We start from the raw sequence: 23,044 nt of genomic DNA, 5'->3' as shown, positions 1-23,044 counted from the left end.
ACATATTACATATGTGGTATATAATATATATACACACCACATATGTAATATGTAACCATATATGTAAAAAGATGTGATTACATATCTGTTGAGTAGCTGAGTAGTTGCAACAGAGATATATGGCCCACAAAGCCTAAAATATATACTACATGATCTTTTGCCCCCAAAATTTGCTGACCCTTGTTCTAGAATACTGCTTCTCAACTGTTTTAACCCAAACCCCCATGATGCTACCCTCATTCTATTTTCAGCACATCTCTACGCCAGAAAAGATGTAGTTTATATAACAAAAACACAGGTTCGTTAAATATGCCTTTTCAAGTTATACATGTCATTTCCCCCACTTTCCTTTAGTGGAGACTAGTACATGTCCTCCCTCTCCAACTCACCAACTCCACGTTAATGATTTGAATGCTGCCAACAAGCCAATAGTTATCCATAACCCAGAAGACTCACTTCTAGAGTATGAGGAAATAATGTGGGAGAGGCTGGCTTTGGGCTTAAATTCCACACTTAGTGTTACAGGGAGAAAGCCAGGGTTTACCTCTCTGGTATGCCACAAGAGAGAAAAACGCACACAGTATTTGGGACTTCAATAAAACAACCTCCAGAGCTACTTCTGATGTTAGCCCTATGTCTCAGACCATCTACATCTGCACTGGCAGCTACTGTATGGTAGAATAAATAATTATTAAAATAATAACCATGAACAATCTGGAAAAGAAAGTGTGCAATACTAAATTCTAAAGATTTTCTATCTAAAATCAAAGTTTCAGCACTTAAAGTGAAGCTCTAGTCATATGCGATGTCCTCCAAAAGTGTCTGACCTTACTGTATTTCCTTTGGTGACACCCCTTCCCTTTACATTTCTGACAGAGGGGTATGATTACAAAACACCATCCTTAGTACTGGACTTAGTCGTTACACATGTTACACCTATTCCATATAGGTTATATTTATATACTGAGAGAGAAAAATGGAGAGAGAGAAACATTTATTAAAGATTTTCTCATGATACCTGGATAGTGGGGTTTTTGAAGACGATGTGATGCTATCCATTTGTTCAGACTTAGAAGCAGCACAAGTTCTTTTTTCCTTATCAGACACCCCTATCTCATCCTGAGGTAACTGAGATGTATTCTTTTCTTGTGTATCTGTTATTTTATCAAGAGGTTTAGATCTGATACTCTGAAAAGTTGGTTCAAGTTGCTCTTTCTGAGGTTCTGGAATTGTATGTGTGTTTCCTGAGGTAGGGAAGATACCTTGTCCCTTGTAAGACTCTCCTTCAAAAAAGAAAATAAATGGTAAGCACACATATGGAAATTAATACGTCCAATTAAATTGCAATATTTGAAGAAGAAAACCCATGATATTCTATCATGAACCTACCCTAATAAGAGTAAGCTAAATTAAAAATTAGTGGACTATTAGGAATATTATAATGGGTAAAAGCTATGGTAACAGCTTCTACCTTCAGATGTAAAATAGTCGTATCAATATATTTTGACTTAGAAAAGCTTTCTCCATAAATATTTCTTGAACTAGCAAAATGAAAAAGTGATCACTTTCTAATTAAGGGTAAAGCTAAGGTCAGAATGGCTATCATCACAAAATCTACAGTCAATAAATGCTGAAGAGGGTGTGGAGAAAAGGGAACCCTCCTGCACTGTTGGTGGGAATATAAATTGGCACAGCCACTATGGAGAACAGTATGGAGGTTCCTTAAAAAAACTAAAAACAGAGCTACCATATGATCCAGCAATACCACTCCTGGGCACATAACTGGAGAAAACAATAATTCGAAAAGATACATGTACCCCAATGTTCATTGCAGCACTATTTACAGTAGCCATGACACGGAAGCAACCTCAATATCCATCAACGGAGGAATGGATAAAGAAGATGTGGTACACATATACAATGAAATATTACTCAGCCATAAGAAAGAACGAAAAACGCCATTTGCAGCAACATGGATGGACCTAGAGATTGTCATACTGAGTGAAATTAAGTCAGACAGAGAAAGACAAATATCACATGATATCGTTTATATGTGGAATCTAAAAAAATGGTACAAATGAACCTATTTACAAAACAGAAATAGAGTCACAGATATAGAAAACAAACTTATGGTTACCAAGGGGGAAAGGGCGGGGGCTAGGGAGAGGGATAAATTGGGAGATTGGGATTGACATATACACACTACTATATATAAAATAGATAACTAATAAGAACCTACTGCATAGCACAGGGAGCTCTACTCAATACTCTGTAATGACCTATATGGGAATAAAAATCTTAAAGAGTGGAGTTATACATATACATATGTATCAGTTATACATATATATAACTGATTCACTTTGCCGTACAGCAGAAACTAACACAACATTGTAAATCAACTACACTCCAATAAAAATTAATTTAAAACAAAAAAGGATAAAGCTAAGGACCTATAAAAACTCCTTAATACCCAGCTTTCTAATTCCTTAAATGTAGTTGTTGAGCTTTTACAGGAAATCTTGGAGCCATATGATTTTCTATTAAATACAGGATGAAAGTAGCTTTTCATGGCCACCAAAGTGCCAAATCTAAGATCTCAGAAGGGAAGAAAAACCTCTAACAATAAAGGCGTGATTCTTAAAGAAAAATGAGCAAGACTCTGCTTCAATCCCAAATTTAAACAAGATATATCAAAAATAATCAGGGGTACTTAGCAAAATGCAACCACATTAAAATTTATTTTACTCACCTGTTTTCTCCAAAACATTTATTACTTCCTTTGAACACACCTGTTTTAAGAAAATTTACAAAAAGAATTAGAAATCTATTTGTCAAATAAAATTAATTTTATTTCCTTCTTTCTTTCTTAATCTTATTTCCTTCTTTCTTTTTTAAGTAAAGAAAACCTGTATTTCCCAGAAAGCTAGGGTCAGACATGTTTTATGGGAATTCTACAAAACATTTATGAAAAAGACACTGCAACTATTATTTAAATTATTCCACAGCATAGCAGAAGAGGGAAAGCTTCCAAATGCCTTTTATAAATCAAGCATCATATTGATACCAACTAACCAGTCTCAAATCAGTGCAAAAATATCAAATGAAATATGACAAGCATAATTTAGCAGCACATCGAAAGACTAAAACATCACGATCAAATAGAGTTTGTTTGAGAATTCCCTGGCGGTCCAGTGGTTAGGACTCCACGCTTTCACTGTTGAGGGCGCGGGTTCAATCCCTGGTCAGGGAACTAAGATCCCACAAGCTTGGAGGCACAGCCAAAAAACAAAAAAAAGTTGTTTCAGGAATACAAAGATGATTTAATATTATAAAACATATTAATAAAAATCAACAGATCTGAGGAGAAAAATAATATCATCTATTTGCAGGAAAAGTGTCCAATAATATCATTCTTAAAAAAAACCTGTAAAATTGGACAGGCATTTTCTTAACACCGTAAAATACAACTATTGCAATCCGAAAGGCAGCATCCCACTTCATAAACACTGGAAGTATTCCCATTAAAGTCAGGAATAAGAAAATGTTGTCCACTATCAGGACTATTTTCTGATTTTTTAAAGTTATATTACCCAATATAATTAGAAAAGAAAGAAATTAAAGGTGTAAAAAGTACAAGAGAATAATTAAAATTATATTTGCAGATGATATGACTGTTTACTAAGAAAACTCAAGAGAACCAACTGAAAAATTACTACACACAATGAGGGTAATTCAGTAAAGCTCTCTAGATTAAAAAGAACTCAATGATAATAGCAACAAAAAAGATAAAATTCTTAGATATAATCCAATAAGAAATGTACCAGATTTATATGAAGAAAAACTTAAAATACCCCTGAGAGACAGACACAAAAGAAGTCTTAAACAATTGGAAAGACACACTGTGTTTCTAGACAGGAAGATTCAACATCACATTTATGATGTCAATTTTCTCTATGTTCATCTGTCAACTTAGTATGATCCTAACACAAGTACCAATAGGGTTTTTTTCTTAAGCTCTGAATAAGCTAATTCTGAAATTAATATAAACTTTAAAACATATAAGCAGACTTCCCTGGTGGCACAGTGGTTAAGAATCCGCCTGCCAATGCAGGGGACACAGGTTCTAGCCCTGGTCCAGGAAGATCCCACATGCTGCTGAGTAACTAAGCCCATGTGCCACAACTACTGAGCCTGCGCTCTAGAGCCTGCAAGCCACAGTTACTGAAGCCTGCGCGCCTAGAGCCCGTGCTCCGCAACAAGAGAAGCCACTGCAATGAGAAGCCCGCGCTCCACAATGAAGAGTAGCCCCCGCTCGATGCAACTAGAGAAAGTCCGCGCGCAGCAACGAAGACCCAACACAGCCAAGAAAAAAGAAAAAACGTAAGCGACTAGGAAAAACTTGGAAAAAGAAGAAAATTGTACTGGGGGTTGGGGAGAGGGACAGACTATCCCTTTTTTTTTTTTTAAATTAATTTACTTCTGGATGTGTTGGGTCTTCGTTGCTGCGCGCGGGCTTTCTCTATTTGTGGAGAGTGGGGGCTACTCTTCTTGCGGAGCACGGGCTCTAGGCACGAGGGCTTCAGTAGTTGTGGCTTGCGGGCTCTAGAACACAGGCTCAGTAGTTGTGGTGCACAGGCTCAGTTGCTCCGCGGCATGTGGGATCTTCCTGGACCAGGGCTCGAACCCGTGTCCCCTGCATTGGCAGGTGGATTCTTAACCACTGCGCCACCAGGGAAACCCCCAGACTATCCCTTTTTAAGATAGTAAAGCACTTAAAAGCTACAATAATTAAAACAGTGTGATACTGGCCCCAGAACAAATAGGTAAATCAATGAAGAAGAAAGGAAAGTTCAGGAATATGCCCAAATATGTATGGGAATTTAATATCTGACAAAAGTGGAATTTCATTTTATTTTTTTAAAAATACACCTTTATTTTATTTTTTGGCCACACCGTGCAGCATGCAGGATCTTAGTTCCCTGACCAGGGATTGAACCCTTGCCCCCTGTGGTGGAAGCTCTGAGCCTTAACCACTGGACCGCCAGGGAAGTCCCCAAAAGTAGAATTTTAAATCAGCGGACAAAAGATGAATTATTCAATAAATGGTGCTGGGACAAACGAATAGGCATCTGGTGAAAATTAAAGTTGGTTCCACTGTTCTTAAAACCAAAATAAATTCTATACAAATCAATAATATTAATTAAAAGAATTTATATTAAATTCAAGGTAGACCTTCAATGTATAACACACTCCATAAGCTATACAGAAAAAGACTAATAGGGACTTCCCTGGTGGCGCAGTGGTTAAGAATCCGCCTGCCAATGCAGGGGACACGGGTTTGAGCCCTGGTCCAGGAAGATCCCACATGCCGCGGAGCAACTAAGCCCGTGCGCCACAACTACTGAGCCCACGTGCCACAACTGCTGAAGGCCGTATGCCTAGAGCCCGTGCTCCGCAGCAGGAGAGGCCACCGCAATGAGAGGCCCGTGCACCACAAGGAGGAGTAGCCCCCGCTCACTGCAACTAGAAAAAGCCCACGCGCAGCAATGAAGACCCAACGCAGCCAAAAATAAATTAATTAAAAAAAAAAAGGCTAATAAAAAAAAATTTTTTTTTTGGCCATGCTGCACGGCTTGCGAGATCTTAGTTCCCCACCAGGGATCGAACCCAGGTCCCAGCAGTGAGAGCACCCGAGTCCTAACCACTGGAATGCCAGGGAATTCCCCAAAAGACTGATATATCTGATTACAGAAAAATAAAAAGTATTTGCATGTCTATCTGAGTACAGTGTATATACATTCTAGAATTTAAAATTATAACTTTGGCTATTTATAAGCAATTTTTTGTCGTTAAAATGCTGAAAACAGTTTAGAAAATAAAAGCCACAAACAGGCCGAAGAGGCACTATACATACTTTTCTTATATATTTAGTCACACCAATGTATATCTATCATTTTTTAAATGGCCTATTTTAAACTGGTGACCTAGTTTTGCATATAGTGATGTACTCTGATCTTTTTTCCATGTCATTAAATATACTTTTAAAATAAAATGAAACAGTGTCTGCATGGAATGCTGACAAAATGTTGAAACAGGATGACTGATACATAGGGATACATTATACTTGCCAGTCTACCTTTTTAAATGTTTGAAAACTTTCACATTAAAAAGTTTAGCAAAAGAAGTCTGTATGAGAAAATCACAAAGAGTAGAATTAAAAGACAACAATCTGAGAAAAAAAAATTTGCAACTCATATCACAGACATACAAAACAGAGAGTTCCTCCAAATCTACAAAACAAAGATCAACAAACCCAACTGAAAAATGGGTAAAGAGTATAGAGTCACGTCAAAGGAAAGGAAATACAACTGGTTCTTAAGCATATGAAAAGATGTTCAACCTTACTCATAAGAGAAATTAAAAAGTATTCCAGGATACCACTTTTTAACCGATCAGATATGGCAGAACACACTGCCTCTGTTGTCTACTATCATCTAAGGACTATTGGTCTTCAACTGTCCCTTAGAGAATAGAGATTCTAATTTTTCCATAGTGTTGTTCTATAGTGTAGTAACTTATGATGATTACCAGAAACAAAAACAAGAGGGTGCTTAAGAAACTTACAACACAGTGGCTGGTAACAATCTGCACTGTATTGTCAGGCGTCCCTGAGGTAGTGATGACTGAGCTAAAGAAGTCTGTGTTTTGCAAGGGAATGTTTCATAAATGAAGAAACAGCAAAAGAAAAGCCTGGGACATGAGGAGTACGGTGCATTTGAGAAACTGAAAGATGGTCAATATGGCTAGCGAGGCAGAGACCAGCACAAGATGAGATTAGACACAGAAAACAGCCAAACAAAAACAGTGGCTTAGAGGTTCTGGTTTTATTCCTAAGAGCAACGGGAAACTTTAAGCATTATGATAATGGTAGTGATGATATCACTATTACCATTTTACACAGCAGGGAACTCATTCAGAGAAGTGAAGAATCTTGCCTAAGATCCCACAGCTGTTAAGTGGTACAGCCAAAATCCACATCTGTATGATGCTTTCAGCTTAATTTTTAGCCAATGACACTGAGCTGGGAATGGGTTTTCTGATTAATATCCATCAATTTTCACCTAGAACTGGTTGAAAGTAAAAATCCAAAACTGGTTTTATCTGGATTATTTATGGTAAAAAGTATTAGAGCTATCTTTTTTTTTTGCGGTACGCGGGCCTCTCACTGTTGTGGCCTCTCCTGTTGCGGAGCACAGGCTCCAGACGCGCAGGCTCAGCGGCCACGGCTCACAGGCCCAGCCGCTCCGCGGCATGTGGGATCTTCCCGGACCAGGGCACGAACCCGTGTATCCTGCATCGGCAGACGGACTCTCAACCACTACGCCACCAGGGAAGCCCCTAGAGCTATCTTTATATAAAGAGTCTAAAGGAAAAAGAAAAATAGATCCGTTAAAATATGGCCGTCTTACTTGCTTAATGATTCCATCTTACCTCAGAGGTATATTTTTGACAATCATCTCTTAAAGTGAGTGAACTTTTTTTGGCAGGAGGAACATGGTCACTTTCGTCAAGCCTACAGTGAAATCTCTTCCTAGATACAAGATCCAAATTAGCAGGAGGCTTTTCGGAATCATCTCTTCCAGAATTAGATAAACACATGTCATCCTGACCAGCTGAAGTTACTGGAAAACTGATACTGCATAGAAAATACACACACATTAAATTAGTTATTTTATGAGGTTAAAGCCTGAGCTATTCCAATGAAAACTGCCAAAAAACTTCAAAGTAACTAATATATACATGGCCATGGCCACAAAAATGTTAGTTTTGAGCTCCATTCATACTTAAAAACTCACAACTTAAGTTCCATAATATTGAATTAAATCTGAGGCATAAAAATAATGTTTTCTTTGTCAGTAAAGTTAAATTTTAGTCTAAAATGTCTCTTCCTAATATAAAAGGCTTCAATTTCTAATGTTACTTGATAGACAATAAAGCATCTTAACCAATGACTATTAAAATACAACTTAAGAATTCTACAGCAAAGAATTAAAATAAATATCAAAAATATTTTAAAATGTATCCTTTGTACTATTTTTGCAACTTTCTGTGAATGTATATTTATTTCAAAATTTAAAAAATATATAAATGTATACAAAGTAACCTTTAACAGATGCTATTTTATGATTCAGATTGCTAAATTTTTTTAGCTTTCAAAATACTTAAAATGCCAACAAAGTTTCATACAGAAGTATTATATTATACATTTAAATGGCATCTTTATCAGATATAAAATCAGTAATTTCTTCTCTAATTTACCACATAATTACTAAATAAGATCTCCATGACAATTACAAATAATGTTGGTGAATGGCTTGTTCAATCAATACTATTCAATTCATAAAGCACCCCTACCCCGTAGCAAAAACAGTTTAGTTGATTCATTACCTCATGTCCCCCCTTTCTTCTGTATTCACTGATTTGACCAATATGGGGGCTGGCAGTAAAGGGTTTGGCATTAACTGCATAGTGGTATCAGCAAATTCTTCTACTGCATTGGTTGGGATTTCCACCAGAGTTAAAATGAATGCTTGTTCATCCTCACCTTCTTGATGTACATTAGCAACTAGATTCATTATCAAAGTTTAAAAGTTAGTAATGAAAAGCTGAACCATGAAATGACAGAAAATCATTAATTTATTTCACTTCTAAAAAGTCTCATGACAACTTATCCCGAAGAATAAAAAACTAAATTATACCCCTCAAGAAACAAATAAATAAAAATTTCGTAAAGGATAAAGATGATTCACTATGGAGAAGATTTATAATTCCTTTTTTTTTTAAGATTTATAATTCTGAATAACAAAACTTATATACAAAATAGTTCAAGTTTTTTTGTTTTTTTTAATTTAAGGCCAACATAGACCAACAAAAACTGCTTTGTTTTTCCATAGTCAAATGGGCAATAAAAAACATACTATTAGGTTCTAAGACTGAAGCAGATTATCATACCTGTTAGGTCTTGAGGATTGTTTATATTCTCTTGTTGGACTTCTGGAATACTACACTGCCATAAAAAATTAAAATGAAAGAGTGAGGTTGACCAAATCTCAGTTTTAAAAAGTTTTCTTGACAATGTGATACTGTGAAGTTATTGTTTCAAAAGTCAACAACTTATCTAACCTATATACAGAATTTTTCAAGTGTTTTGAAACTTTTAGTTGTACCAATAAAATTTTGATTCCTTTAAATAAACACATATATATACACAAGGGAATTATGACTAAATTGTTAAATACGTGTAGGCTATGAAATGATTTTTGAAGTAACAGAAAAGGGAGATCCAAACACTTCAACCTTCTCTCTATCCCCATCACAGCAGCCACTGTACCATTAGTAGGTGACATGTATATGGAAGCAAACTGGTCTCCTTGTCCCCAGCATGGCTCCCTCCAATCTGTTTTCCACAAAACTGTAAACATTGTTTTCTCTAAAATGCAATTCCAATTGTAACTCTCTACTACTTAAGATCTTAAAACTTTCACTTTGCAACCAACAATGTCAGTAATTGACTCAGGCAAGAATCATCAATGCATACTAAATTACTTACTAAGTGGAAAAGATGCAATTATAATGGAGAAAACTGGCAGGTACCATTCTACCCAAGTGATCAGTCAGCAACACCAATAATGGGACAAACCAACATTATGTGTCCCCTGATATGATGCAAAAGAAGAGCAAAACATCACCTATGTAGTACTCTTGCAAAAAAAATGTTTAACCTGAATCTAATAAGGAGGAAGCAGTAAAAGAAATCCAGATTATAGACTAACTTGGACTCTTCTAAAATGTCAAGTACAGAAAAGAGGAAAAAGGGCAAGAGGACTACTCTAGATTAAAAAAGTAAGAAGAAATGACAGCTAAATGCACTGTAAGAGGTTTGGTTGCAACTGTATATTACAAATTATTATTAAATCAATGCTAGGTAGTATGGTAATACTGAGTGTGGTAATGGTATTGTCATTTTTCTGTAAGAGAACATCCTTGGTCTTAGATACAAGCTGGAGTATTTGTGGGTGAAGACTCATGTCTACAACTTACTTTCTGATGGTTTAGTTGTTTTAAAGTACCTACCAAGATGGAGAGCAACACAGAGAGAAAATAACGTTTAGAACTAGGTATGCACGCAAATGAGGCAAAATGTTAACAGATTTCTATGTAAGATTCTTGCAACTTTTCTCTAAATTTGAAATTATTTCAAAATAAAAAGTAAAAATTAAAAAGTTGGGTGGTAGGGGAAAATCCCATAACTTTGGATGTAACCCAAACTCCTTAGCAAGCCATAAAAATTCATTTTATGATCTGTCCCTAGGCTACCTAACTTCATCTCTAAGCACTTTCTTCATTTATATTCCACTCATAGCTACTTATACAGTCCCTGAGCATGTCATACTGTTTCACACTTGTTCTTTGTACATGTTCCTCTCCCTGTAACTGGCTAATTCATACTTGTTCTTCCAGATCAAGGATTTGCTCAGTGCTGGGTGCACATTAGAATAAGCTGGGGAACTTTAAAAAAAAAAAAAAAAAAAAAGCTAATGCCTGGGCTCCGCCCACTGCCCCCACCAGATTAGTTTCGCTGGTTTGGGTTGAGGGCCACTCCAGCTGAGTCTCACACAACTCTCTTTCATAACACCTATCAGACTGAGTTTAACCATTCATTTACTCACCTGTTCCTCACAAGGTTGTGTTCCAAGTATCTCACATAGTATTGCACATGCAACATCTCAATAAACACTTGCTCTGAGAATGAACTTCTCAGATCCAGGGGCTAAGAAGCAAGAGTTCTCTCTGTACAAAACACTTCCTTTTTCAAAGCTTTTACAACAAAGCTAGGTATTGGTTATTTTATCTCTATGTTCCAGAGAATAAAAACATATTCAATACATTCTTGCAAAGGCAAAATTATAGGGAAAGAAAAATGGTTGTCAGGGGTGGGGGGTGGAGAGAAGGAGTAACTAAAAAGGACCCTGGAAAAGTTAGGGAGTGATGGAATTGTTCATGTATTGGTTATATGATTATAAATGTTTATGAAAATCTGTAGAACTGAACACTAAGAAGGATAAAGTTTATTGTGTGTAAATTAGAGCTTAACGTTTTAAATAAGGAATAAACAGCTGGCCACCCCGTTATATTTTACATTCTTTTACCTCTGGCACATGAAGTATAAGCACACTGTCTCCATTAGAGTCCTTTTCCAGGGGCTCTTCGACAGAACTCTCACCAAGACCCATACCCAAACCAAGTGTGTGGGGCGTTGACTCAGATGAAACAACAGGAGCAACTGAAGACAGCTGAACCTCTGCAGACCTCCCTTCTTCATCTTCATCTCTGAAAGACAGATTAGTATGTATCTGAAATCAAGGAGACAACCACAGAACTATGTTTAAAGCTAGGTATGTCAAAGTTCATCTAATTTAATGGTTTTCAAACTTTTAAGATAGATTTAATGCAACCGAACAAATTCTTACAGCTACTGCTTATGCCTATAGTTGACAAAGAATATAAATCAAATCCCAGAATATCTTTCCTCTTTTACCTTCCAGTTAGGCGTGCTTCTTGTGAAATACTGGTTTCTTCAATACCGTGTACAGATGCCAATTTGCTCTGCTCCTTACTCTCTGCTGTTGTAACTGATTCAAGGTTTTTATCTTCTAATTCTCTCCCTTTAGAAGCATTTTTCTCAGTTTCTTAAATAAAAAATACATTTAAAATATAGCCCAAAATAGTAAAGTCAAAATCTCCATATTAGAAACATATTCTGTTTTCAAAGATCACTACATAGTGGCTCTTCCAAACTTCCCTTAATCCAAAAAGCAAGCTTATTCACATGGCAAAAAGGTGGTCTGGGTCAATTACACTTTTTAACATAAATGAGATAATTAACGAGTCTGCACTGCACATATTTCACTCCTGGCAGCCACAGCTATTGTATCTCTACTTCACTGTAATAGCAGTATAATCAGAAACCCATATACAGAAGAGGTTTAGAGGTGGGTACACATGAGGCCTGGCTGGTTCCACCTTGGGGGAAGTGTTGGGGAGGGAGCTGTTCTGTGATGAATAATGTCAAAAAGCGGAAGAAAATGACGTCTGTATAAAAGAAGTAACTGGGGTCTGCACACTGAGAGACCTTCCGGGTACCGATCAAGCCAAAGTAATGAATTAACTAATTGAACCACAGGAATTGTTGGCTAAAAGAAAATCCCAGGGATCAAGAACCCCAAAACAGGGAAAAGATGATGCTAACCATCCAGATCTTCTACATATGGGGTTGAATATAATCTAGGCAGCCTACCACTTACACTGCTTTTCCTGCTCCCACTAGTACCCTTGGGACCTTGGCAGGGAGGGGACATGGAAAATATAGTGAGGCTATTGAAAAAATGAAGTAAGAGCACTATGCAATCATACGGAAAGATTTTTTTTCAATATATTAATCTTTAAAAACAGCACTAACATATAAAGAACTCAATAATAAAAAGACAAATAACTCAATTCTAAAATGAGCATAGGGACTTCCCTTGCGGTTCAGTGGTTAAGACTCTGCCTTCTAACATAGGGAGTGTGGGTTTGATCCCTGGTCGGGGAGCTAAGATCCCACATGCCTCACAGCCAAAAAAAAAAAAAAAAAACCCAAAACAGAAGCAATACTGTAACAAATTCAATAAAGACTTTTTTTTTTTTTTTGCAGTACGCAGGCCTCTCACTGTTGTGGCCTCTCCTGTTGCGGAGTACAGGCTCCGGACACACAGGCTCAGCGGCCATGGCTCACGGGACCAGCCGCTGCGCGGCATGTGGGATCTTCCCAGACCGGGGCACAAACCCCCGTTCCCTGCATCGGCAGGCGGACTCTCAACCACTGCACCACCAGGAAAGCCCTCAATAAAGACTTTAAAAATGATCCACATCAAAAAAAAAAAATCTTAAAAAATAAAATAAAATGAGCATAGATCTTGAGAGACATTTCTCTAAAGAAGATATGCAAATAAGCACAAAAAAAAGATACTCAACATCATTGGTGAACAGGGAAATGCAAATCAAAACCACAATGAGACACCACAGAAATACAAAGGATCATAAGAGACTACTACAAACAACTATGTGCCAATAAAATGGACAACTTGGAAGAAATGGACAAATTCTTAGAAAGGTACAACGTTCCAAGACTGAACCAGGAAGAAACAGAAAATATAAATAGACCAATCACAAGTAATGAAATTGAAACTTCAATTAAAAATCTTCCAACAAACAAAAGTCCAGGACCACATGGCTTCACAGGCAAATTCTATCAAACATTTGGAGAAGAGCTAACACCCATCCTTCTCAAAACTCTTCCAAAAAATTGCAGAGGAAGGAACACTCCCAAACTCATTCTACAAAGCCACCATCACCCTGATACCAAAACCAGACAAAGATATCACAAAAAAAGAAAATTACAGGCCAATATCACTGATGAACATAGACGCAAAAATCCTCAACAAAATACTAGCAGACAGAATCCAACAACACATTAAAAGGATCATCCACCATGATCAGGTGGGATTTATCCCAGGGATGCAAGGATTCTTCAATATATGCAAATAAATCAATGTGATACACCATATTAACAAATTAAAGAATAAAAACCATATGATCATCTCATGAGATACAGAAAAAGCTTTTGACAAAATTCAACACCCATTTATGATAAAAACTCTCCAGAAGGTGGGCATAGAGGGAACCTACCTCAACATAATAAAGGCCATATACAACAAACCCACAGCAAACATCATTCTCAATGGTGAAAAACTGAAAGCATTTCCTCTAAGATCAGGAACAAGACAAGGATGTCCACTCTCGCCACTACTATTCAACATAGTTTTGGAAGTCCTAGCCACGGCAATCAGAGAAGAAAAAGAAAGAGAAGGAATCCAAATTGGAAAAGAATAAGTAAAACAGTCACTGTTTGCAGATGACATGATACTATACATAGAGAATCCTAAAGATGCCACCAGAAAACTACTAGAGCTAATCAATGAATGTGGTAAAGCTGCAGGATACAAAATTAATGCACAGAAATCTCTTGCATTCCTATACACTAACAACAAAAGATCAGAAAGAGAAATTAAGGAAACAATCCCATTTACCACTGCAACAAAAAGAATAAAATACCTAGGAATAAGCCTACCTAAGGAGGTAAAGACCTGTACTCAGAAAACTATTAAGACACTGATGAAAGAAATCAAAAATGACACAAACAGAGAGATATACCATGTTCTTGGATTGGAAGAATAAATATTGTCAAAATAACTATACTACCCAAAGCAATCTACAGATTCAATGCAATCCCTATAAAATTACCAATGGCATTTTTCAGAGAATTAGAACAAAACATTTTACAATTTATATGGAAACACAAAAGACCCCGAATAGCCAAAGCAATCTTGAAAAAGAAAAACGGAGCTGGAAGAAACAGGCTCCCTGACTTCCAACTATACTACAAAGCTACAATAATCAAGACAGTATGGTACTGGCACAAAAACAGAAATATAGATCAATGGTACAGGATAGAAAGCCCAGAGATGAACCAACACACCTATGGTTACCTAATCTATGACAAAGTAGGCGAGACTATACAATGGAGAAAAGACAGTCTCTTCAATAAGTGGTGCTGGGAAAACTGGACAGCTACATGTAAAAGAATGAAATTAGAATACTCCCTAACACCATACACAAAAATAAACTCAAAATGGATTAAAGTCCTAAATGTAAAACCAGACACTATAAAACTCTTAGAGGAAAACACAGGAAGAACACTCTTTGACATAAATCACAGCAAGATCTTTTTTGACCCACCTCCTAGAGTAATGACTATAAAAACAAAAATAAACAAATGGGACCTAATTAAACTTAAAGGCTTTTGCACAGCAAAGGAAACCATAAACGAGACAGAAAGACAACCCTCTGAAAGGGCGAAAATATTTGCAAACGAAGCAACTGACAAGGGATTAATCTCCAAAATATACTAACAGCTCATGAAGCTCAGTATCAAAAAAAACAAACAACCCAATCAAAAAATGGGCAGGGGCTTCCCTGGTGGTGCAGTGGTTGAGAGTCCGCCTGCCGATGCAGGGGACACGGGTTCATGGCCTGTGCTCCGCAACGGGAGAGGCCACAACAGTGAGAGGCCCGCATACCACAAAAAAAAAAAAAAAAAAAGGGTGGAAGACCTAAATAGGCATTTCTCCAAAGAAGACATACAGATGGCCAAGAGGCACATAAAAAGACGCTCAACATCACTAATTATTAGAGAAATGCAGATCAAAACTACAATGGGGTATCACCTCACACCGGTCAGAATGGCCATTATCAAAAAATCTACAAACAGTAAATGCTGGAGAGGGTGTGGAGAAAAGGGAACCCTCTTGCTCTGTTGGTGGGAATGTAAATTGATACAGCCACTATGAAGAACAGTATGGAGGTTCCCTAAGAAACTAAAAATAGAACTACAGTACAACCCAACAATCCCACTACTGGACATATACCCTGAGAAAACCATAATCCAAAAAGACACATGCACCCCAATGTTCATTGCAGCACTATTTACAATAGACAGGACATGAAAGCAACATAAATGCCCATGAACAGATGCATGGATAAAGAAAATGTGGTACATATATACAGTGGAATATTACTCAGCCATAAAAAGGAACGAAATTGGGTCATTTGTAGAGATGTGGGTGGACCTAGAATCTGTCATACAGAGTGAAGTAAGTCAGAAAGAGAAAAATATTGTATATTTTAATGCATATACATAGAATCTAGAAAAATGGTACTGATGAACCTATTTGCAGGGCAGGAATAGAGATGCAGATGTAGAGAATGGACGGATGTGTGGACATGGGCGGGGGGGGCAAGGGGGGGTAGGATGAATTGGGAGATTGGGACTGACATATATACACTACCATGTGTAAAACAGATAGCTAGTGGGAACCTGCTATATGGTGCAGGGAGCTCAGCTCGGTGCTCTGTGGTGACCTAGATGGGTGGGATGGGGGTGGGTGGGTGGGAGGGAGGTCCAAGAGGGAGGGGATATATGTATACATATAGCTGATTCACTTCGTTGTACAAGAAAAACTAACACAACATTGTAAAGCAATTATACCCCAATTAAAACACACACACACACACACACACACACACACACACACACACACGAGATAGCACTTCACACCCACTAGGATAGCTATACTCAAAAAGACAAATAATAACAAGTGTCTGGGAGGATGCAGAGAAACTGAAACCCTCACCGAATGTTGGTGAAAATATAAAATGGTGCAGCCACTTTTGTAACAGTTTGGCAGTTCCTCAAAAGGTTAAACACAGAATTGCCACATGACCCAACGATTCTACTTGTAGGTATAAACTCAAGAGAAATAAAAATATATGTCCAAACAAAAACTTATAAATGACTGTTCTTAGCAGCATTATTTATAATACTCAAAAGTTGAATATACTAACCATTGAATTGTACACTTTTTTTTTTCCTTTTTTTATGGCCACTCAGTACAGTTTATGGGATCTTAGTTCCCTGACCAGGGATCGAACCCGTGCCCCTGCAGTGGAAGCGCGGAGTCCTAACCACCGGACCACCAGGGAAATCCTGACTTGTACACTTTAAATGGGTGAATTCTGTGGTATGTGAATTATCTCAATAAAACTGTTATTTTTAAGAAGTGCTGAATAGTATATATGATATAGTATACATATATTTTTGTTCTTGCTGAAAGGAATATACATGTGTATACATATATATGTATGTGTGTATGTATATATATGGGTGCTTGTGTGTATATACACACACCCTTATTTAGATGCATATGTGTATAAAACATTTTTAGAAGTCTACAATAAAAACTGATACTGGAAATGGGATTAGGGGCTGGGAACCAAGAGGGAGGTTTTAAAATTTTTGACTTTTGGGTACTGTCTTATTTTTTGCCATATGCAATGTATGCCTAAGAGATGTTTGCTTGAGTATTCATGTATAAACACACACAGAAAAAAATATATATGAAGAGAAAGTTTGATCAAGTAAATATAGTGAAAGGGTAATAATTAGTGAAACTAGTTGGTGGGTTTATGGGTATTTATTTTATAGCTCATTCTACTTTCTGTATGTTTTAACTTTTTAATAGTTAAAATAATTGTAACAACTGAATATTCCATTTGAAATGCTAATGAAATTTCTTGGGTCAAAGTAATTTTGTAACTTTCAGGGGAACAATAAAGTTTACCTCTTTGAATTTCCACTTCTTTAGTTACAAACAAACTGGGAACTTCCCGATGAGCACCAAACCTGCTGGTCCCTAAAATTTTCTTAAGATTTGGCTTAGGCTTGGCAAATCTACTTCTCATTCTCAAATTATTGGTCACTTCTGAAGCTGTCCTAGAAAGAGATGGGAAGAAAGAGAAATTAATCAACTGTGTAAGAATTCTCTCAGGATTCTGTGTAAGAATCTGGACCATGTCTGTAAAACTGGGACTATATTTACATAAAACTGTTTCAATAATGCTTAAAACACCCATTGTGGTAATTTTAATATGCAAACCATTAAACTAAAATCAAAATCTGCTAAACCTTACTTTAAAGGGTGAAAAATTAGCACTGCCCACCTTACATTTATTTGTTACTCAAAGCTATTGGCCAAATTGATGGTTGGTTTATATATATGTATTAATTGAACACTAATTTATTTTGTAAAACTCAAAAAACAATAATAGTTTAATAAAGCAAAATAAACCTGGACGATATAGAGTTTTCCTTTACTTCTTCCATTAAACCAATTTCTTCTTTAATACTTTGTTCATCCAATATAATCTTGTTTTCTTCTACTGATGGAGATGCACTACAGATAGGTGAAGAAAGTTCCTGACATTCATGAACAATTTTGAGATTTGTATTATCTGGGCAAAAAGGAATATGGCTTTTATCGTTTGAATGAACATCAGGAAGTACACATACTCCTATTGCAGAAAAAAACAGAAAATTAAAATTGACCAAATACAAACAGATGTCCAAATAAATCCTTCAACATGCAGCAACGGTAAAATTCTATGTTATTTTTATTTTATTTTATTTTTTTTTTCTGGCCGCACCACGTGGCATGCAGGATTTTAGTTCCCCAACCAGGGATTGAACCCGTGCCCTCTTCAGTGAAAGCGGGGAGTCTTAACCACTGGACCGCCAGGGAATTCCCTAATTTTTTTTTTTTTTTGAGTAAACAATGTGTTAAAGATTTATTCAGTTCATTAGGAGAGGACTAGCAGAATGATAAAATGGGTAAAACACATTTGAGAAACTATCTATGTTATTTTTAAAGTCTGCTCTTTTTGGCTCCAAGTTTAAATTTATGACCTCATATTTCATGCCAGAGATTTGACATGTGCTAAGTTTAATAATGCTTATAGACTGAAACTTTTCTGTTACTATAATTAAAAATAAATCTTTTTGTTACTTTCAGTAACTATATAACCTCAGATGAATTTCCAGATAGGATTATCTTCATTTATAATTTTTTAAAACCTGTATTTTACATTCTAGATATTTGTGACAGGCTACAATGCGATACTCTGCCATTGAAAAAGGAGCCCTATAGGGAACACAAATCAGAGACTTTCCTGATAAATATATAGTTATGGGCCAAGAAATCTGACACTTGAAACAAATGGCAGGTCACTCATCAGCAGTTAAAATGATTAACAGGATTATAAGTAACATGATTATCCATTTAATGTAAAGTAGAAGGTACTTTGATAGTAAAGGCCATAAGCCGAAAATAAAATACTAAGAGTCTGGGTTGACATATTTTTTGGCTCAGTCCAAACTAACAGAATAGTCTAAACTAAATTATCTCAGTAACTAATATTGCCCCTTCATACTGTATTTGACTGTCATGTAATTGTGAAGACTATCTAAAGCAGTGGCTCCTTCACTAAAGAAACATGTGTGAAGAGATCAGTGGTCAAGGAGTTCAGTTAACCAATGATGTTTATGATGATAAAGGCAGAGGATTCACTAGATTAACTGTTCTACAAATACAAATTATCCTTAATAAACCCAGTGCACTATATGGAAATGGAGGCCATTAGAGGGCTAAGTAAGTAGTAAGTAGGATCGATCAATGCATACATATTACCTTTTCTGGAAAAATAACACAGTGATACCAACTTCAAACGTAAAAGGCAGATATTCACTTAATATTCAAATATGGGTATATTTCTTAAAAGTTGGATTTTAAAGGTTTCTTTTTTTGGTAGGACTTATCTTTTACTCTTACCATCACTCTGTTCTGTACTGATTTCTGACTGCAACACCAGACCTCCCATTGTAAGTAAAGTTATGGCAGCTTCAGTGCTTCCATCATTGGTACCTTGTGAAAAAAACCAGATCAACATTAAAATAGAAAAATGAATCGGGAAATTTATGTTTGTTTGCTTAGAAAAGAATTTTAACTTAGGTGTTTATCCTCTAGTAACAAGTTTCAAAACCCTCCATACCACTAACCCCTTACTAGGGTAGTGTTTCATTCAGCTTATATACTATAAATAGAGCATCAACTGCTGACTTTTACTCACTGAAAATGCCTCCTTCTCGTTAAATAACTTAATACCTTCAAAGGAAAGACATCTGTGCAAATCAGAGAAAATAAATACTTCTTTATCAAACATGTAATCACCCTCTAAAGTAGCATTCCAAGAACCCAAATTTCTCCTGGAGATAACATATTCAAACTGCTGGATCTTTTCATTCAATTCTCCAGCAAACTGACTCATTTACTAATTACCACCACTATTAAATCACTCTGTTCGTTGGTGTTAACCAAGTATTTTTAGCTGTTTCCTTATTAACAGTTACCTGTTTCAGCTTGGGAATGTTCACCTGTGGTCATTTCCTAAAAGAGGAAAAGAAAAGTAATAGCTTAGGTATTTTCCCAAACACATGTTCCATATCTCAAAGCACTACATTTTACAGGTCTTTCTATGCTTTTGGTTACAGTGGAGTGGAAATTTATAATTATTCATAGAATTTCATAAACAAGAACAGAAATCATTTAAAAGCCAAATATTTTCATCTCTTGCTCCTTCTTTTACCTTTTGCTTGTATTATATGCAAATTTTAATTGTGATCATACGCAACAAGCATCTGCCTTTCTTACTTCTTCAATTTCATAATCCTTCAACTTTAGTCACATCTGCTGCTAGTTTTGACTCAATGGAAACCAAGGTCTGAACAATATCACAAGTTTTTTACACTACTAGGTGGCTTAAAAATTAAATGAATTTTAATAAATTAAGAAGTTATAGGATCTATGTCCAGCATGACAGCATGAGGAGCTCTGCTGACCCTCTCCCCAATGAAACTGGTAAAATTTATTAAAGAACCACCATTTAAAGCCTCTGGAAATGGTCCTAAGGGCGTAAGATGCACATATATTCGATAAAATTGTTGAAAATTCAGTAACAAAGGTGAAAGTCTGTGGTATTTGAGCTAAGACTGCTCTCTCCCTCCTTCCAGCTCAGTGAGGTAGACTCCACCTCAGACTGCTGCGGCCAGGAAAACAGGGTCCCTTCTCCCTGAAGGCCCCATTTGGAGGGCTTTCAGCTCCTAATACCACAAGAACCTGGTGTCAGATTCATCAGAGATAATAGGCCAGTATCTATTATGAATATGGACAAAAGAATCCTCAATAAAATACTAGCAAACTGAATCCAACAACATATAAAAATTATATGCCATGGGGACTTCCCTGGTGGTCCAGTGGTAAAGAATCCACCTTCCAATGCAGGGGACGGGGGTTTGATCCCTGGCCAGGTAACTAAGATCCCACATTTCGCGGGGCAACTAAGACCACGTGCCACAACTACTGGGCTCACGTGCCTCAACAAGAGAGTCCCCGTGCCACAAACTATGGAGCCCACGCACCTTGGAGCCCATGTGCCACAACGAAGACCTGACACAGCCAAAAAATAAAGAAAATAAATAAATATCCAAAAAAAAAATTATATGCCATGACTAAGTAGAATTTATCCCAGGGATGCAACTTTTGGTTTAACATCCAAAATTCAATCAATGTAATACATCATATCAATACAATAAAAGACAATTACATGATCATCTCAAGAGATGCAGAAAAAGCATATGACAAATTCCAACACTCTTTCATGATAAAACACTCACACAAACTAGGAACAGAATGGAACCTTTTCAATTTGAAAAAGGGCATCTATGAAAAAAACCACATCTAACATCAAACTTAATGATGAAAGACTGGATGCTTTCCCCTACTTTTATTCAACATTGTACTGGAGTTCTAGACAGGGTAATTAGGCAAGAAAAGAAATAAAAGACATCCAGACTGGAATGTGTTATAAACTGAATTATGTCTTTCAGAAAGATATGTTGAAGTCTTAACCCCCAGTACTGTGAAGGTGACCTTATTTGGAAATAGGGTCTTCCTAGGTGTCATCAAGTGAAGATGAGGTTATAGTGGATTAGAGTTAGCCTTACTCCAATAAGACTGGTGTCCTTATAGGAAAAGAAACACAGATACGCATACAGGGACAACACCATGTGGCAATGGAGGCAAAGGTTGGACTTGTGTTGCCACAAGCCAACGAATGACAAGGAATGCCAGCAAGTGCCAGAAGGTAAGAGAAAGGCCCAAGATGATTTCTACCTCAGAGCCACCAGAAGCACCCATCACCAGGGGCATCTTGATTTTGGAATTCTAGCCTCTAGAACTATGACAGAATAAATTTCTGTGGTTTTAAGCCACCCAGTTCGTGGTACTTTGTTACAGCAGCCCTACAAAAGTAATACAGAAAGACAGAAGTAAAACTATCTCTATTCACATATGCCATGATCTTATATGTGGAAAATCCTAAGGAATCCACTAAACTATTAGAACTAATAAATGAGTCCAGCAAAGTTGCAGGACACAAGGCCAATATACAAAAATCAAATGTATTCCTATAAACTTGCAATAAACAAACCAAAAATGAAATTAAGGAAACAATTCCATTCACAATAGCATCAAAAACAACAATATACTTGAAAATGAAGTTAAGGAAATGCAAAGCTCATACTCTGAAAACTACAAAACACTGTTGAAAGAAATCAAAGAAAAGCTAAGTAAATGGGAAAATATCCCATGTTCATTGACTGAAAGACTCAAACATTGTTAAGACGGCAACACCTGCTCCCCCAACTGATCTACAGATTCAATGCAATCCCAACCAGAATCTCAGCTGATGTCTTTGTAGAAACTGACAAGTTGATTTCAAAATTCATATGGAATTGCAAGGGACCCATGATAGCCAAAACAATCCTAAAAACAGAATAAAATAGGATGACTTACACTTATTAATTCCAAAACTTATTACAAAGCAACAAATCAATAGAGCCTCACCAGCATAAAGACAGACAAATAAATCAATGGAAAAGAATTGAGAGTCTACATATCTGCAGCCAACGAATTTTTGACAAAAATAAAAGACAATTCAATAGGGAAAGAACAGTTTTTTCAAACAAATGGTGCAACAACTAGATAGTCATATGCAAAAGAATGAAGTGGGACTCTAATCTCACACCATATAAAAAATTAACTCAAAATGGGGAGAATTCCGTGGCAGTCCAACAGTTGGCGCTTGGTGCTTCCACTGCTGGGGGCCCGGGTTCAATCCCTGGTCGGAGAACTAAGATCCCGCAAGCTGTGTGGCGTGGCCAAAAAAAAAAAAAAATTAACTCAAAATGGATTAAAGACCTAAATGTAAAACAGGAGTAAATCTTCAGGACTTTGGCTTTGGGAAAGGATTCTTAGGTATGACAACAAAAGCATGAGCAACAAAAGAAAAAAATAGATAACTGAAGTCCAAGTACTCTAAAGCAGTGGTCCGCAACCTTTATGGCACCAGGGACCGGTTTCGTGGAAGACAATTT

The 23,044-nt window shown here is 36.7% G+C and overlaps 1 protein-coding gene across 5 annotated transcripts in view; it reads right to left on the bottom strand.

Annotated features, from left to right (window-relative positions):
* BDP1 (B double prime 1, subunit of RNA polymerase III transcription initiation factor IIIB) overlaps positions 1 to 23,044 on the bottom strand; it is an 85,731-nt gene that overhangs the window by 5,322 nt on the left and 57,365 nt on the right. For 4 of the 5 annotated variants that reach the window (XM_029217257.1, XM_029217258.1, XM_029217261.1 and 1 more), the window contains 11 exons: positions 19,961 to 19,997; positions 19,383 to 19,475; positions 17,847 to 18,069; positions 17,340 to 17,491; positions 11,600 to 11,750; positions 11,211 to 11,391; positions 9,013 to 9,067; positions 8,449 to 8,626; positions 7,492 to 7,696; positions 2,750 to 2,789; positions 1,019 to 1,283 (listed from right to left, as the gene is read on the bottom strand). In XM_029217257.1, coding sequence (XP_029073090.1) covers positions 1,019 to 1,283; positions 2,750 to 2,789; positions 7,492 to 7,696; positions 8,449 to 8,626; positions 9,013 to 9,067; positions 11,211 to 11,391; positions 11,600 to 11,750; positions 17,340 to 17,491; positions 17,847 to 18,069; positions 19,383 to 19,475; positions 19,961 to 19,997 — 1,580 coding nt within the window. The remainder of the gene's footprint in view (positions 1 to 1,018; positions 1,284 to 2,749; positions 2,790 to 7,491; positions 7,697 to 8,448; positions 8,627 to 9,012; positions 9,068 to 11,210; positions 11,392 to 11,599; positions 11,751 to 17,339; positions 17,492 to 17,846; positions 18,070 to 19,382; positions 19,476 to 19,960; positions 19,998 to 23,044) is intronic. The other variant, XM_029217259.1, reaches the window with a different exon arrangement.

This window comes from Monodon monoceros, unplaced genomic scaffold (genome assembly GCF_005190385.1).
Source record: "Monodon monoceros isolate NGI ecotype Baffin Bay Population unplaced genomic scaffold, NGI_Narwhal_1 Super_Scaffold_12, whole genome shotgun sequence".
Classification (NCBI taxonomy): Eukaryota; Metazoa; Chordata; class Mammalia; order Artiodactyla; family Monodontidae; genus Monodon; species Monodon monoceros.
The sequence above is the reverse complement of the archived record's forward strand: the minus strand, read 5'-3'. Positions and strand labels throughout refer to the sequence as shown.